A 16,919-nucleotide genomic window follows, 5' to 3' on the forward strand; every position below is an offset into this window, starting at 1 on the left:
AGCGTGCTTATGGATCGCTTCAGCGAGATGTCTCACTAATGCATGACTCTTAGCTTGATTACTACTGTTACTTTGTGCACTTTGTTTTTGCAGAGAGCCAGTTTCACCATGAGAGTGTCTGTCATGAAAGGGAAAAATCTAATGGCGAAGGATGCAAATGGTGAGGGGTGTTTGTGTTCGTTTACTGCTATTGATGGGAAGCAGCATTTGTTTTCTGTGCGTGGATGTGAAATGTCATCGTGTCCATTTGCCAACTCCAACTCCCCATTGACAATGAATGCAATTGTTTATTATTGAAATAAGATTAGAACATTTTCAGATCAACTATATTGAGTGAGACACATTGTTCTTTCTGCCTGGAAGAAAAATAAAAACCTCTCATGATACAGTGGTTCAACCAAGACACTAGAACCATCATCACGTCACTGTTCTCTTTAGACAACACTGGACCACTTTGTCTAAAAGTACACAGGCTGCTATTACAAGCAGACCAATTGCTTTTGATTCCTGAACCTCAATAAGGTACATCGCTGTCATTCTAACGGTATAATCTCAGTGTGTCTCTGTATTAGTTTAACCCTTACTGTGCCTGGGTAGGGTACAGCGACCCCTATTGCATGCTGGGAATCCTCCTGGGCCAGAGCCCCCGGGAGACAGAGGAGAAGAAGGAGAGGAAGTTCAGCTTCAGGAAGAGGAAGGAGAAGCTGGAGAAGAGGTCCAGTACCAAGGAGGTTCTAGCAGCCACGTGCATCCAGGTGACTGAGGTCAAGCCAGAGACTCTCAACCCAGTCTGGAATGAGCACTTTGTTTTGTAAGTACAGTGCTGACGGTACGCCGATTCTGGAAGTTGTTGGCAGAACGCTTGACATTTCTATGCGTCTCAGAGCCTAACGGTAACAATGTTTGTTCACACCATGTTCAATGATTATATTTCCTTCTTCCAATAGTGACATTGATGATGTCCACAGTGATCTACTGCATATGGACATATGGTAAGATTAAACACAGTGTGGGGCCTTTCCACTTTCAGTCCAAATTCCAGGTTCCTGAAAACGTCCTACTAACCCAACGGTCCTAATAACCCTTGCTCTTCTTCTCAGGGACCACGACGATGACGTCTCTGTCGCAGAGGCCTGCAAAAAACTGAATGAAGTCAGCGGACTTAGAGGAATGGGCAGGTAGAACAGGCTTCTATTTGCTAATGATAAAGTCGGTGAAATAGGCCCTTTAATATGGTGAATGGAGGTCTTGACTTGATTGCTCTGTGTTATATTTCATGTGTTCATCAGTGCCTTATCCCACCAGGTATTTTAAGCAGATTGTATTCATCAGTGCCTTATCCCACCAGGTATTTTAAGCAGATTGCCAAATCGGTGCGGTCCAATGGAACGTCGTCATCAGGATCATCTGAGGACAATGCTGATGACTTCCTGGGCTGCATCAACATTCCACTGAATGTAATTCTTTAAAGTTACAGTGCTTTCACTTCCCAACTGCTGTCTACTGGTAATGTTTCTTCTCTTATACAGTAGTAATACGTCTTACTTGATGCAGTTTATTCTAATATTTGTATCTATTAGCTATTATAAGTGTTAACTAACATTTTATTGATTATACTCCTCCAAATTTGGTTCCTGGCTCACTGTCTATCAGAGAGGCGCAAACACCCGTTATTCATTTATTGTAAATCCATCATAAATAGTGTGAAGTTTCTGCCTTCACCTTCATCAGACCGGAACGACACTCGGTTTTAATGGATTTTGAGTAAATGATAGTTTTAAAATGTATGAGAGTGTCGCGCCTCCACCTCTAAAGACATCCACTATTATTTAAGGCAGCACCTCTGTTCCAGTTGTTTGAGCACAACACCTTTTTTTCTGGCTTAGTGTCTAGCCCACGGGCAGGCCCTCTGATCAATATATAAAATTTAAAAAAAATATATATATATATATTTAGGAATTCAGTCGGGGTCTCAACTTACTGTTGAAAGTTAGAATAGTAGAATAGAAAAAGTGGAATTTCAAACTTTGGCAGTTTTTCCTCTTGTTATGTCAGTCACTGATAGTCAGTCAATTATCCCATTTCAGCTAAAAAAATGTAGATTGCTAAGTTAGCTTAGCGGCCAGCTATCTAAACTTTGTATCAGTCTCACTCAGATATCATATTAAAAACTGCTAACGTATCTCTCCACCCCATGGAAGAATGTGTAGAACTGCAGGAAATTAGCTGTGAAACAGGATGTGGGTTCGCAGACCAGCGAGCAACTGCGGCCCCTCATGATGAGTTCAGACTTTTTGTTGTCCCCACCCTCATCAAAGTTGCCCATCCCTGGTCTAGCCTGTTCGTTGTTCGCCTGTAGGAGGTTCCTGTGATGGGATATGACAAGTGGTTTAAGCTGGAGCCCCGATCCAGTGCCTCCAAGGTCCAGGGAGAATGTCACCTGATTCTGAGGCTCTTCACTACCCAGGTAGCTACTACACTCTCTCTGCTCCACAGTACCTGTGTAGTCTACCCAAGTCACTTGATCATTCCACTTTGTTCCCCAGAGAGACACTACACTGAGTAAGAGGGAATCGAAAGAAGCCATTCATAAGAAGATGCTGAGTCAGATTCTGGAGTACGAGCATGCTCATATTCAGGTGAAACTCTACTATACAGTGCATTCTATTATCAAGTGAAATGACAGCAATGGCTATGGATGGTTTCCTTATGCTATCCATGTAAATCATCTGGTTTTTCTCTCCAGAAAGAGCCTTATAACTGGAATGGGCAGGTGAGTCCTCCAGCATGGACTGTGCTGTCCCATCATGCTGTGCAAACTGACCTCTCGCCCCTGCAACAGGCCATCATGTAAGTAGCTACAATAGTAACACTACAATGTAGATCATATGCCAAAGGTATTGCGGTGGTCCAAATGAGAAAATCTAAGTTATACCAAGCTGGTGGAGCCTGTGCCAATAAAGTACCACATTTCTAATTATGAGTTGTACCTTTTCCTTCCTAGTCCTTTTAGGTCTGAAACCATTCATCTCAGCTGAGAGGTGAAAGTCATGTTATGTACAGTAGATGTATAGTAGTATGTATTGCTCTGGTCTTCAGTCGCTGGCAGTGCTATAGCAGCCACCACCGGTCCCAGAGGATGTGCTACACTCTGCTGCTGAGGCTCCTGAGGACCATCGATGCAGAGTGGGATCCCCAAGCTGTGCAGGGAGACCTGGTAGGCCTACTGTCTCCTCACAGCTCCCCTCTGGCTCGCAATCACCTTTCGTCTGGCATTAGGACACCTCATTAACTCACCACTCAACATCCATCATCCTATGACCTAGGGGTCTGTTATTCAATAAAAACCTGGTTGTTTCGGTGCGGTACTTTTTCTGGAAGCTAGACTGAAGCCCTGTCTGAATGTGCTATTATTGGCTAGATCGATCATTGTAAGGTTGAGTGATGTGATGATGATGTACTTCCTGTGTTCAGGAGCGGCAGCTGTCGGACAGCTTCAGGCTGTACATGGACCACTGTCTGTGTCTGATGAAGAGCATGCGCCAGGTGTTCCCCTGCACCAGTCCAGCCGCCGTCACACGCTGCGAGCTCATGCTGAGGTAAACTCATACCACAGGAGGCTGGTGAGGGGAGGAAGTCTCATAGTAATGGCTGGAATGGAATCACATTAAACCATATGGAAAACGTGTTTCATGTGTTTGATACCATTCCGTTCCAGCCATTACTATGAGCACGTGCTCCCCAATTAAGGTGCCACCAGCCACCTGTGACTCCACCACCCTTTCTCTCTCTCAACACATCACGGCATCAAACACTCGCCAGCGCTGTCATACCAGACCAAACACTCAACCAAGTCACTAGAATAAAACCACAGACAGAGTACCTAGAACAGTCAAGCCAATAGGAGGGCAGGGTGACTAAGTCATAAGCCTATTGGGAGGGTTTTCTACTTGAATGGTGATGACTGTGCCAATAAAAGCAGGCTCATGTTGAGGCTCATGTTGCTATGCTCTTTCTCTGTGAGCAGCCCAACGGGGCACTGTACTTCTGTGTCGCACAGACCAGATGAATGGAGATCCTGCAGGGCCTTTTCCAATGAGATTTCAAAGTCTGCCCAGTGATTGACACTCCTACAGAGATCTCTGTGTATTGTGGACACAGACGACACAAACATTTTTTTTTTACTCAAACACATACTAATCGTTCTTGCTGTCAGTCACCTTGACGTAAGAAGGCTGACAGAAATGACAGGCTAGGCCAGTCAGGATTGTCTGTTCCAGCAATCATTTGGAACGTTTGTGTCCATCAATCGTTTTGATTACCTACAAATCACCTTGCATTGTGCCTTTTTGTCTTTTACTCAGTAATGAGTTGTTGGGCTACAATAACAACAATAATGTTTCTCTCCCTTTGTGTTTGTGACTCAGGGGTGTAGGACACATGCAGACCATGCCGGCCTTCAAGACTGCGTGCCCCCTTCGAAATGAACTGCATTTGGAAATTGCCACTGTTGTCAAGGTACAACATAAATACAAGGAAGACCTGTTAGTGTTAGCACTGTTGACTAATTCGAATGACTGCAATCTTTGATTTAAACAGAAAGGTACAGTGGAGTGGTACGAGAGCACAATTTCACAATTCAAACCAGAGGACGGGGTAAGTTGACACCATAAGAATTGATAACACACAAAGTCATACAAATAAAGAGAGTCGCGCATTCTATATATAATCTCCCAGTCATTTATTGGGTAACACATGGATGGGCCTGTCGGGGTGTGAGCTGTAGTGTGTCGATTCTATAGGCTCTAGAGGAGCAGCTGGGGAGACTGGTCCAGGTGGTGGATGCAGTGTGTGCAGATGTACAGAGGGGACAGAACGTCTACAACAAGCTCTTCTACAGGTACACAAACAGTCCCTGCAGTTTATTGTGTTAATCAAGGACGGTGACAGGGCGAACTTGACTTTTAAGTAGATTATGTCAAATAGCAAGTGAATCCTGTTCTTTGTTTTGTCTTTTTAAACCCCCGCAGTGCTGTGAAAGTGGATTTCTTCAGCATCGCGTATAGACAGCTGGAGAAACTGGTGAGAATTCCTTTGACACCAAAAGGGATAGAACCTGCCAACATCTTTATCCACACATGATATTTATCCATACACGATGATATACAGTATACTGATGCATATAGTGTTCCTGTATGTTCAGCATGCATGTATCCTCACCGTTGACCCTTGACCTCTGAGATGGGGTGACTGACCCCTGTGCTCCCCCAGGTCGCGGACGACGTGAGCGTTGCCATGGAGAAGGTGTGTGGCACTCTGGAGCAGGAGAGCTCCAGGCTAACTCAGACCATGGGAGAGACTCTGTTAGAGCTCTACATGTCTCTGAAAATACTCAAACGCTTCAGAGAGTTTCTCCCTCTCAGGTGAGTTTGTGAACACCCTACCACCCAGTCAGACTGGTGGATGGTGGATGTTCAGCTTGGTTGCATTGAACTTTTAGAAAACAGAAAGATTGATTAGATGTTGTTATTGCTTGGTGATTTGATCTTGCATTGAACTTCTCCATGTGCTTGAACATACAGTAGATTCGCTAAATGTCAGGTGGTTAATGAGTATTTCTCTCTCAGGGACGCTAAGATGATGGCCTTGACTGGCTATCACAACTGGTTTAAGACGTCTATCCACAAGTGGCTGCAGATAGTCCATGACAAGGCTTGTGACAGGATCCGCAGAGCAGTAGACATGGACCAGGTGAGAATGACGTTTTATGGAAGTCTCTATAGAGGTTGCTTTTCCATGAAAAGAGAAACCATGGAACATACGGCAATCAGGATATCCATTACACTTCTACAGCAGAACCCATTGGTGATCTGTAACCCACCATGATGTTTCTATCTAATGTACTCGGAATATGAGTTAGTTTCTGTGTACTGTACCTGTGTGTCAGTGTATTTCTAGTACAGTACATGTGCATGACTTTCTATAAGTTGTGTGTGTGTGTGTGTGTGTGTGTGTGTGTGTGTGTGTGTGTGTGTGTGTGTGTACACTGAGCAGCTGGAGCCAGTACAGCAGGCCAAACACAGCTCCTCGGCGGTGGATGTGACAGCGTGTTTCAGCCAGGTGCGGGAGTTCTGGAAACAGCTGTCCTGGCCAGACTCTGCAGGGGCCTTCATCTTTGTCACCCGCCTGACAGACGTGAGTGCCATCGCCACACACACACACACACACACACACACACACACACACACACACACACACACACACATATATATATACACACACACACACACACACACACACACACACACACACACACACACACACACACACACACACACACACACACACACACGTGCATGCTTTCACACACGCTACACATTCAGAGACAGTGTAAGAAGCTCTACAATCACAAACAACCAGAGCAGAAAGAAAATAATGCAAATTGAGGGTTTCACTCTCGATGATGATGATGATGGTGAGTGAGATGTTGTCTGTGTTGCAGAATTTCTGCAGCGAGGCCGTGTGTTACTCAGAGATGATAAAGCGCAAGATTGAGAGGAGCCAGCAGGGTCGAGACATCAAGAGCCTGACAGTGCAGGTAACGCTTGTGGGAAGGCAGGAAGGAAGGGGGGCTTCAGGATGACGTGGGAAGTAAATGTCAGCGAGCGTTCTTTCCCTGGCAACACAAAGACCTCAGCGGGTTGTCCGCAGCGTAATATGTTTGGTCTACTTCAGTGGAAGCTGCTTAGATGAGAACGAATCATAATAATGGCTGGAATAGAGTAAATGGAATGTTATCATCAACATAGTTTTCGTGGGTTTGATACCATTCCATTCACTCCATTCCGTCCATTAAAATCCATTCCAGACATTATTATGAGCCCTCAGCAGCCTCCACTGGTCTACTTACCGTCCTGCCTCTTTTCATTGTCAATTATTCACTCCGTCCCCCAATCCCCTACCTGCCTCTTTTTTTTTTAGCCCTGCCTCTTTTTCGTCCTTTGTTTCCTTCAACCATTCTCGACCTTTCCTCTGGCTTTCTCTTCTTCCCTCTACTAATGTACTTCCTGGATCTTGGTGTGGGCTAGCTGTGCATCGCCCTGAACAACACAGAGCATGTGCGTGTGTTCCTGGGCCACCTGCCTCGGGACCTGGACTGGCAGGGCGTGGAGCAGGCCATGGAGGAGTCCTGCGGGGCAGAGGGGAAGGAGCAGGTCAACAAGGCCCTGAACGGACAGCTCTACAACGTGGATGCGGACCTACAGAGGGAGGCCAAGCGCCTCATCACCCACCTCACAGACAAGGTTCCTCCATCTCACTAAACTGTCCTCTCTGTCAGTCATACTTAGTAACCAGTCATCAAATCAAATTAGTCACATGCGCCGAATACAACCTTACAGTGAAATGCTTACTTACGAGCCCCAAACCAACAATGCAGTTTAAAAAATAAATAAAAATAAACATTATTGAATAAGAATAAGAAATAAAAGGAACAAGTAATTAAAGAGCAGCAGTAAAATAACAATAGCGAGACTATATACAGGGGAGTACCGGTACAGAGTCAATGTGCAGGGGCACCGGTTAGTCGTGGTAATTGAGGTAATATGTACCTGTAAGTAAAGTTAAATAGTTAAATAGTCTGGGTAGCGACTGTCTTGGTGTGCTTGGACCATGTTCGTTTGTTGGTGATGTGGACACCAAGGAACTTGAAGCTCTCAACCTGCTCCACTACAGCCCCGTCGATGAGAATGGGGACATGCTCAGTCTTCTTTTTCCTGTAGTCCACAATCATCTCCTTTGTTTTGATCACATTGAGGTAGAGGTTGTTGTCCTGGCACCACACAGCCAGGTCTCTGACCTCCTCCCTATAGGCTGTCTCGTCGTTGTCGGTGATCAGGCCTACCACTGTTGTGTGATCGTCAAACTTAATGATGGTGTTGGAGTCATGTCTGGCCAAGTTTCTGGGATAATGGTGTTGATGTGAGCCATGGCCAGCCGTTCAAAGCACTTCATGGCTACAGACGTGTCATTTAGGCAGGTTACCTTAGTGTTCTTGGGCACAGGGACTATGGTTGTCTGCTTAAAACATGTTGGTATTACGGACTCAGACAGGGAGAGGCTGAAAATGTCAGTATTTTTGTATTTGTATTTATTATGCATCCCCACTCTTCCTGGGGTGCAGCAAAATTAAGGCAGTTTATACAATTTTAAAACATTACAATACATTCAGAGATTTCACAACACACTGTGTGTCATCAGGCCCCTACTCCACCACTACCACATATCCACATTACTAAATGTGTGTGTGTGTGTGTGTGTGTGTGTGTGTGTGTGTGTGTGTGTGTGTGTGTGTGTGTGTGTGTGTGTGTGTGTGTGTGTGTGTGTGTGTGTGTGTGTGTGTGTGTGTGCGTGTGTGTATGCATGTGTCTGTGCCAATGTGCGTGTTGCTTCACAGCCCCCGCTGTTTCATAAGGTGTTTTTTTAATCTGTTTTTTCAAATCTAATTTTACTGCTTGCGTCAGTTACTTGATGTAGAATAGAGTTCCATGTAGTCATGGTCTATGTAGTACTTTGTGCCTCCCAAAGTCTGTTCTGGACTTGGGGACTGTGAAGAGACCTCTTGCTGCATATCTTGTGGGGTATGCATGAGTGTCCGAGCTGTGTGCCAGTAGTTTCGACAGACAGCTCAGTGCATTCAACATGTCAATACCTCAATCAGGAGAGATTGACATGCATATTATTAATATTAGCTCTCTGTGTACATCCAAGGGCCAGCCGTGCTGCCCTGTTCTGAGCTAATTGCAATTTTCCTAAGTCATTTTTTGTGGCACCTGACCACACGACTGAACAGTAGTCCAGGTGCGACAAAACTAGGGCCTGTAGAACCTGCCTTGTTGATAGTGTTGTTAAGAAGGCAGAGCATCGCTTTATTTTAGACAGACTTCTCCCCATCTTAGCTACTTCTGCATCAATATGTTTTGACCATGACAGTTTACAATCTAGTGTTACTCTAAGCAGTTTAGTCATTTTAACTTGCTTAATTTCCACATTAGTTATTACAAGATTTAGTTGAGGTTTAGGGTATTAGTGTTAATACAATTATTTTAGTTTTATAAATATTTAGGGCTAACTTTGTAACGATTTTCTTCATCTGAGGAACAGGAATAGGAAGGATCAGCCCAATATGCAGCGTGGTATGTGTCCATGTTAAATTGATTACAACTGAACACAAAATAACAAATGTGAAACAACGAAAATCGAAACAGTTCTGTATGGTGAAAACACAGAAAACAACTACCCACAAATCATAGTGGGAAAACAGGCTGCCTAAGTATGGTTCTCAATCAGAGACAACGATTGACAGCTGCCTCTGATTGGGAACCATACCAGGCCAAACACAGAAATACAAAACCTAGAATACAAAACCTAGAATGCCCACCCCAAATCACGCCCTGACCAAACTAAAACAGAGACATAAAAAGGAACTAAAGTCAGGATGTGACAAACGTATTCCTTGCCACCCACTCTGAAACTAACTGCAGCTCTTTGTTGAGTGTTGCAGTCATTTCAGTCGCTGTAGTAGCTGACATGTATAGTGTTGAGTCATCCGCAGATATAGAAACTCTGGCTTTACTCAAAGTCAGTGGCATGTCATGAGTAAAAATTGAAAAAAGGTGCCTAAACAGCTACCCTGGGGAATACCTGATTCTAACTGGATATATTTGATAGACTTACATTAAAGAACACCCTCTGTGTTCTGTTAGACAAGTAACTCTTTATCCACATTATAGCAGGGGGTGTAAAGCCATAACACATGTGTTTTTCCAGCAGTAGACTATGATCGGTCATGTAAAAAGCTGCACTGAAGTCTAACAAGACAGCCCCCACAATCATTTTATCATCGATTTCTCTCAGACAATCATCAGTCATTTGTGTAAGTGCTGTGCTTGTTGAGTGTCCTTCCCTATAAACATTCTGAAATTATGTTGTCAATTTGTTTACTGTAAAATAGCATTGTATCTGGAAGTTTTCAGGAAGTTTACTAAGGGATGCTAACAGGCTGATTAGTTGACTATTTGAGCCAGTAAAGGGGACTTTGCTATTCTTGGGTAGTGGAATGACTTTAGCTTCCCTCCAGGCCTGAGGGCACACACTTTCTAGTAGGCTTAAATTGAAGATGTGGCAATATCGTCTGCCATTATCCTCAGTAATTTTCCATCTAGATTGTCAGACCCTGGTGGCTTGTCATTGTTGAATGACAACAATAATCTTTTCACCTCTTCCACACTGACTTTACGGAATTCAAAAGTACAATTCTTGTCTTTCATAATTTGGTCTGATATATTTGATATATTTGAAGTACATTTGGGCTACCAGACTTAATTGCCATACCTTCCTCATCAATCCAAGGGGATTTAACAGTTTTTACAGTCATTTTCTTAATGGGAGCATGCTTATTAGTAACTGGAATAAGTATTTTCATAAATGCGTCAAGTGCAGCATCTGGTTGCTCCTCATTACACACCGCAGACTAGCAAATATTCTTTACATCATCAACATATGAATGACCACAAAACTTATTGTATGACCTCTTATACTCTATTAGGCCCAGCCTTTGGAACTTTGATTTTCCTAGATATGGCTATTATATTGTGATCACTATATCCTATGGATTTGGATATTGCTTTAAAGCAATACATTTTGATGATTTAATTCCTGTGCTGTTTGTAACTACCCTGGTAGGTTGACTGACAACCTGATCCAGGTTGCAGGCACTGGTTACAGTTGGAAGTTTTTTCCTGAGTGAGCAGCTTGATGAAAGCCAGTCAATAAATGTAATACATTAAATTAAATAACCCAGAAAATATTATTCTCTGATGATATCACATACATTATCAAGCATTTCATACATATTATCCAGATACTGACTGTTAGCACTTGGTGGTCTATAGCAGCTTCCCACAAGAATGGGCTTTAGGTGAGGCAGATGAACCTGTAGCCATATTAGTAACATTAGATCCTCTCTAAGCTTTACAGGAATGTGGTTCTGAATATAAACAGCAACACCTCCTCCGTTGGCATTTCTGTCTTTTCGGTAGATGTTATAACCATGTATTGCTACCACAGTATCATCAAACGTATTATCTAAGTGAGTTTCAGAGATAGTCAGAATATGAATGTCATCCGTTACAAGCAAGTTCTTGACTTCATGGACCTTGTTTCTTAGGATACATATGTTAATATGGGCTATTTTTAGCACTTTTCTGGGTTGCTTGATTGTTTTGAATGCTTTACTGGGAAGCTTATCAGAGGTAGACTTACTCATGTTATTTACATTGGAGCTGATAGTGCAGGGTGAGTTGCATAAAGTGGTCTTCCTACTATTGCACACCGCCTCAGTGCTAACAGTGTAACTCTGGTTTATAGGCTCATGATTACTGCATACAATAGCTGGAGGATAAACAGATGTGTTCGGTGCAATTAGGGGTACATAAATTGAATTACTTACATTGTGTTTGCCAATGCCCCTAAGATCATGTACATTTGATGCAGCATTATGATGCAGCATTATACCTACCATGCTAGGGATTAACTGAGCTGGTCCTGGATCATTTACCAGTCATTGTTTCATCGCAGCCTTGAAATGTGTGGACAGAGTACAGGAGCCAAGATGATTTGGATGGACTCCGTCATTCCTGTAGAGTATCTTCTGTTTCCAGAAGGTGTCAAAGTTATCAATAAAAGTGACTCCAGCAGAGCTGCAGTAGTCTTTTAGCCAGATGTGTAATGCCAGCAGTCTGCTGAATCTTTCACACCCACTGACCAACGATGGTACTGGACCTGAAATTATTGGCTGTTTTTTGGAGTCTTTTAATGCTAAAATCAGTTCTAAAAAATACATTTTCAAATGTTCCCGAGCTAGCCCTCCTTATGTCGTTTGACCCCACATGGACTACGACAGTGTTAGCTGACCAACTGGAAAGGGTCAGTGAAGACACTCGCCAGTTGGTCAGCTCATGCTCGCAGTACACGTCCTGGTAATCAATCTGGCCCGGTGGCCTTGTGAATGTTGACACAGGCATGCATGTCAATATCAGTTTCCATGAGAACGGGTTACATAAATTATGTTTTTTGGGGCGTTTGATGGAGCTTGTTTGGAGTGCAAGACGGTCGGGGGTTTCACATTTGGGACTATTCCATTGGTTCCATTGCGTCAGGCAACCTTAATCCAGCACAGCTAAAGTATTTCAAAGAAAACAAATACTATGTGAACCCAGGTTTGGTTATGTAATACTGTATGATATGGTATACTAAAATGGGGTCTTGCCTGGTAACCGTTGTCACAATGCCTTGAACAGAAAGGTAAACCAGTGCATTGTGATATTGTGTGTTTCTAGATGCTTTCAGAGCTGAAGAGGTACCTCCAACACATCAGCCTGTCCCCTGACTCCATCAACAACGATGATGTAAGACTGAACAGTAAATTGTGCTCCGCTTCTGTCATGGAGCAGCAACCTCTCTGCTTTCTTTCTTTGTCCTTTCTGGGTTGGAAGACATTTCCTCAATAAGCTTCCCCCTAAGATGTCTGTGACATTGTTCTGTTTCAGGCTGTGTCCCCCCTCATGAAGTACTTACGTGACACTTTAGTCATCCTCAGCGAGTCTCTGGTGAAGGAGAATCTGGCTAGGTAATTACCTGCTGTGTCACGTCTTTATCTAGATGAGCATCTTAGACATGCACACAATAATGATACCCCTCTGACACATTATGCTGTAGTACTGGTCATTATCTAGCCATTATGATCACTTGACATACAGCGAGCGGGTTGTTGTCTAACTGTGTTCTCCTGTCTTCTGCATAGAGTTCTCCTCGGCATGTGGGAGCTGCTCCTCAGAATGATCCTAGACACGGTGGCGGAGAACATGGGAGTCCAGGTGGAGTTCTACAACCGCTTCCAGTACACTGTGGAGGTCAGTGGTCTCCTTTCTCTCTCTCTCTCTCTCTCTCTCTCTCTCTCTCTCTCTCTCTCTCTCTCTCTCTCTCTCTCTCTCTCTCTCTCTCTCTCTCTCTCTCTCTCTCTCTCTCTCTCAGTTAACCACAGAGACAGGGAGAATCACAGTAGGGGCCTATTTCCCCTTCTTCCTCCTCCTTTTCACCATCATCCGCTACTGTATCCTTGCTAATTACTTGTGTGGTATAATTTCCATACCACTGATATTCATCAGGTCTCCCGGCTGCTCAGTCCCTGCTGAGGAGAGTCTCCACCAGAATGGCAATGTGACAGTTCCTGTATTCTAATGGAGCATAGAGCTGGCAAGGGACACACGACAGATTTGGATGAAAAGTCGTGAAAATGCAAAGCTGCGTGGGTAGAACATGTGGTGTGTTCCATGGTGATCTCCTTCTACTGGGGGATTCACGCTGTCAGCGAGGATACATACCGGTCTGCTAATATCCTCTGACATATGCTCCAACCAAAGGCGTTACTTATAGTTACCGCAGCTAATTAGCTAGTCATGCCAGTCGAACAGAGCGGAGTATCAGGACATGTAACCTGAAAACTGAAACCTTCCCCGCCACAATGCTCCTTTCAGGCCCTGGTGCAGTTCTTCTGTGCTGATGGAAAGGGACTTGCCATAGAAGATCTGAAGAACCATGTCGACTACAAGGTGAGAGCACCATGGGTTTATGTACCATCTAGCCTTTTTTTAGTAGGGGTTGTTCAGCTGGTTCCTGACGAGCCCCCTCCCCACTGCTGTTCCTATAGGCTCTTGACGAGGAGCTGAGGCTGAACAAGTGTTCGTCCTTTGAGCTGATCGAGCAGTACTTCCTGGAGAAGATCTCTCAGCAGGTAGTCTGCAGCCTGCTGGGCTGCCACATGTGACTCTAACCCCCAGGCTAGTGTAGTGGGGGAGTGTTGATTAGGAGCTGAAAGATCACAACACATTTTCTTTTTCTTCATCTCTTTAATGCGAATGTGGTCGCTAGCTGTTTTCTGTAACAGCGGTTTATTTTAGAACGCCAGAACAACTTTACTGGCATGTCCACTTACTACAAGCATTTCGCTACACTCGCATTAACATCTGGTAACCATGTGTATGTGACAAATAACATTTGATTTGATGTCCAGGATTCATCATACTGAATGGATGTATAACAATCCAATCAATCAATCATCTGTTTATGTATGAGTTATAATATGGATCTGCCTTTCAGAGAACACTGAAGCACACCCGCTTTGGCCGCGTCAGTGTGAAGTGTTACTATGATGCTTCTGAGCAGAGGCTCACGGTGGAGATCCTGCATGCCGCCGATCTCATTGCCTTGGACGCCAATGGTAAATATCAGAGTTCCATTGGCATGCAGCTCCTTATGCAGAAAGAATGCCAATCCAATCTTCTGTATGAGCCCCTCATTCATTCCTGTTCCTCTCTCTCTCTCTCTCTCTCTGGTGCCACACAGGGCTGAGTGACCCCTTTGTCATCATAGAGCTCTGTCCCCACCACCTCTTCCCCATGGCCAAGAGCCAGCGCACCCAAGTGAAGCTCAAGACCCTGCACCCAGTATTTGATGAGCTCTTCTATTTGTGAGTGTCTAATCTGCCTTCTGTATGCACTAACAGAGAAGGAAATGTTGGGATTGGTGGATGATATGATAATTCTCTCTTGACAGCAGCTAGATTGAAAAGCAAAACATGGAGATGTAGACTTCAGTTTGACTCATTTTCCTCTATCTGCTGTCCCACAGCCATGTCAGCCCAGAGCAGTACAGGCACAGGTTTGCCTGTCTGACTTTTACTGTGATGGACTATGATTGGCTGTCCACCAACGATTTTGCCGGGGAGGCCTTGGCCCCGCTCAGTGACTTCTGTTGGCCAGGGAGACCCAACGCCTCAGCGGCCGGAAAGACCATCCAGCCGACCATTCTGCACCTGGCCCGGAACAAACCCAGCGGTAGGGAGAAGGGTTAGGGTCAATTTGAATTTCAACTCAGTCAATTAATTAAGTAAACCCGTATTCTAATTCCACGTTTTCCTCATTGAAAAGAATTTAGGAACATTTGAATTGTAATTTCAGTTTACTTCCTGAATTTACTGAATTGAAAGGAATTGACCCCAACCCTGGAAGGACAGTCCACCGGATAGACTTCAGTACATAACACCACCCCTCTACTCCTCACTGAGAGGGAACGGGTCCCCAGGGAGGAGAGCCTGTTAAGTCTGGGAAAGGTTTCCTATTACTTCTGTAATCCAACCTAGCGACCCGTTCAATCTAAAGGTAATTGTGGCGGGCGTTGGATGGATGCACTTATGTCTCTGTTTGATCTCTCCATCCAGAGAAGCCAATCATGAGGATTTTGGACGCACGGACGGGAGATGGAGAGGCTCAGGAGTTTGTGAGGAAGCTAAAGGAGATTGAGAAATCCATGGAAGAGGAGTGAAGCTGTCAGCACTGGTCTGGTGTATTGGTGTATTCTGACTACGTCTTTGCCACATGTGCTCTTGTACTTGTCGTACTACCCGTATGTTTACAATGTTTACAGTTTTCAAATCCTCTTGTACGTGCACTGAAAATGTCATGCCGAACAAAACACAGTGAGGCATGACTTTTTAAATTGAAATACGAATGTCCTGTCTCTGCTGTATTTTTATGCCTCAAATCAAATGCTATTTGTCACATGCGCCGAATACAACAGGTGTAGACTTTACCGTGAAGTGCTTACTTACGAGCCCTTTCCCAACATTGTGGAGTTAAAGAGTCAGAAATATCCAAGGGTCCTATCTGAGAAATCTGAGGAACAGCTTATCCTACAGTGAATATTTTGGTTTCTAAAGAGCTCATTGAATGTTATCTTTGTCATATTATCTCTGTTATATTATCTTTGTTGTATTACATCGCTAACGTTTAACTGAATCAAAAACTAATTTGCAACTGATATGTATTCAGTCGAATCATGTGGGTGGATCAATCGTTGAAAACAAATATACTCAACTACCGTTTCTGAGTATGTGGCGAAGTAGCACAAGGATGTAACACTGCAAGGAAAAGCCATCTGTAGCCAGGTTTTGTAAGTCAGCAGAAGGAGTAGTGTCACGTATGGCTGCGTTTACACAGGCAGCCCAATTCTGAAATGTTTCAGATCTTTTCACGCCAGCTCTTTTTCAGAGCTGATCTGATTAGTCGAAAGAACAATAAGTTAGGGAAAAGAGATCATAATTTGGCTGCCTGTGTAAACACAGCCTATGTGACGCCATCTGTGCTCATTGATGATTGGATGTTTATATCTCTTCAGATTATGAACCATATCCCCGAAGAAAAGAGTGTTAAGTCCTCTATTTGTTATATTGTAAATGTGAACTACTTGTCCTTGGATTGTAATGGATTGTGCTGCTGTTCATTGTACCATTCAGATGAAAATGTCTATTAATAAAGATTGTATTTGAATATGATTCACTAGCTCTTATTACATGTTGTTCTCCTTAGAAAAATATGTTTCCTTCTTTGTAGTGGACTTGGCCATATGACATCAACATGTTCCTCTTCATGTTGCATGAGTCTTTTTCTAAATGGAAACTAAATGGACTCACAAACATATAGTAGCACTAGACATCTAGAAAAAAACTGTCCTTTGTGTTTAGTTCTAAATGCCAGGATTCATTTTGATTTCTTCCAGACCGAAAGATTCCGTCTCTGCCGGTCTTGTGTCTGCATGTTCTCTCCCTTCTCTGTCTCTTTGTTTTGCTTTTCTCACTCTGTCTATCTCTGCCCTCCCCTTCTCTCGCTCTCTCGCTCGGCTCTTGTCACTTAGTTTCAAGGCTTACAAAAGGAAACAGCTGATGTCTGTTTACAGGCTCTCTCTCTCTCTCTCTCTCTCTCTCTCTCTCTCTCTCTCTCTCCTCACTTCCCTCTGAATGTCAT

The 16,919-nt window shown here is 43.9% G+C and overlaps 1 protein-coding gene across 1 annotated transcript in view; it reads left to right on the top strand.

Annotated features, from left to right (window-relative positions):
* LOC110486329 (BAI1-associated protein 3-like) overlaps window positions 1-16,450 on the top strand; it is a 37,395-nt gene extending 20,945 nt beyond the window's left edge. The window contains exons 7-34 of the mRNA XM_036941042.2: window positions 94-160; window positions 598-811; window positions 948-992; window positions 1,101-1,178; window positions 1,349-1,457; window positions 2,360-2,467; window positions 2,547-2,639; window positions 2,747-2,850; window positions 3,100-3,217; window positions 3,475-3,599; window positions 4,428-4,518; window positions 4,600-4,656; window positions 4,803-4,900; window positions 5,031-5,082; window positions 5,272-5,423; window positions 5,628-5,751; window positions 6,055-6,195; window positions 6,503-6,598; window positions 7,089-7,304; window positions 12,399-12,467; window positions 12,609-12,688; window positions 12,863-12,971; window positions 13,596-13,670; window positions 13,769-13,852; window positions 14,218-14,338; window positions 14,464-14,587; window positions 14,749-14,954; window positions 15,338-16,450. Coding sequence (XP_036796937.1) covers window positions 94-160; window positions 598-811; window positions 948-992; window positions 1,101-1,178; window positions 1,349-1,457; window positions 2,360-2,467; window positions 2,547-2,639; window positions 2,747-2,850; window positions 3,100-3,217; window positions 3,475-3,599; window positions 4,428-4,518; window positions 4,600-4,656; window positions 4,803-4,900; window positions 5,031-5,082; window positions 5,272-5,423; window positions 5,628-5,751; window positions 6,055-6,195; window positions 6,503-6,598; window positions 7,089-7,304; window positions 12,399-12,467; window positions 12,609-12,688; window positions 12,863-12,971; window positions 13,596-13,670; window positions 13,769-13,852; window positions 14,218-14,338; window positions 14,464-14,587; window positions 14,749-14,954; window positions 15,338-15,441 — 3,060 coding nt within the window. The 3' untranslated portion in view covers window positions 15,442-16,450. The remainder of the gene's footprint in view (window positions 1-93; window positions 161-597; window positions 812-947; window positions 993-1,100; window positions 1,179-1,348; window positions 1,458-2,359; window positions 2,468-2,546; window positions 2,640-2,746; window positions 2,851-3,099; window positions 3,218-3,474; window positions 3,600-4,427; window positions 4,519-4,599; window positions 4,657-4,802; window positions 4,901-5,030; window positions 5,083-5,271; window positions 5,424-5,627; window positions 5,752-6,054; window positions 6,196-6,502; window positions 6,599-7,088; window positions 7,305-12,398; window positions 12,468-12,608; window positions 12,689-12,862; window positions 12,972-13,595; window positions 13,671-13,768; window positions 13,853-14,217; window positions 14,339-14,463; window positions 14,588-14,748; window positions 14,955-15,337) is intronic.
* The last annotated feature ends 469 nt before the right edge of the window (window positions 16,451-16,919 follow it).

The sequence above is a fragment of the Oncorhynchus mykiss genome, chromosome 13 (assembly GCF_057628025.1).
Source record: "Oncorhynchus mykiss isolate SJ-2025 chromosome 13, ASM5762802v1, whole genome shotgun sequence".
Taxonomy (NCBI): Eukaryota; Metazoa; Chordata; class Actinopteri; order Salmoniformes; family Salmonidae; genus Oncorhynchus; species Oncorhynchus mykiss.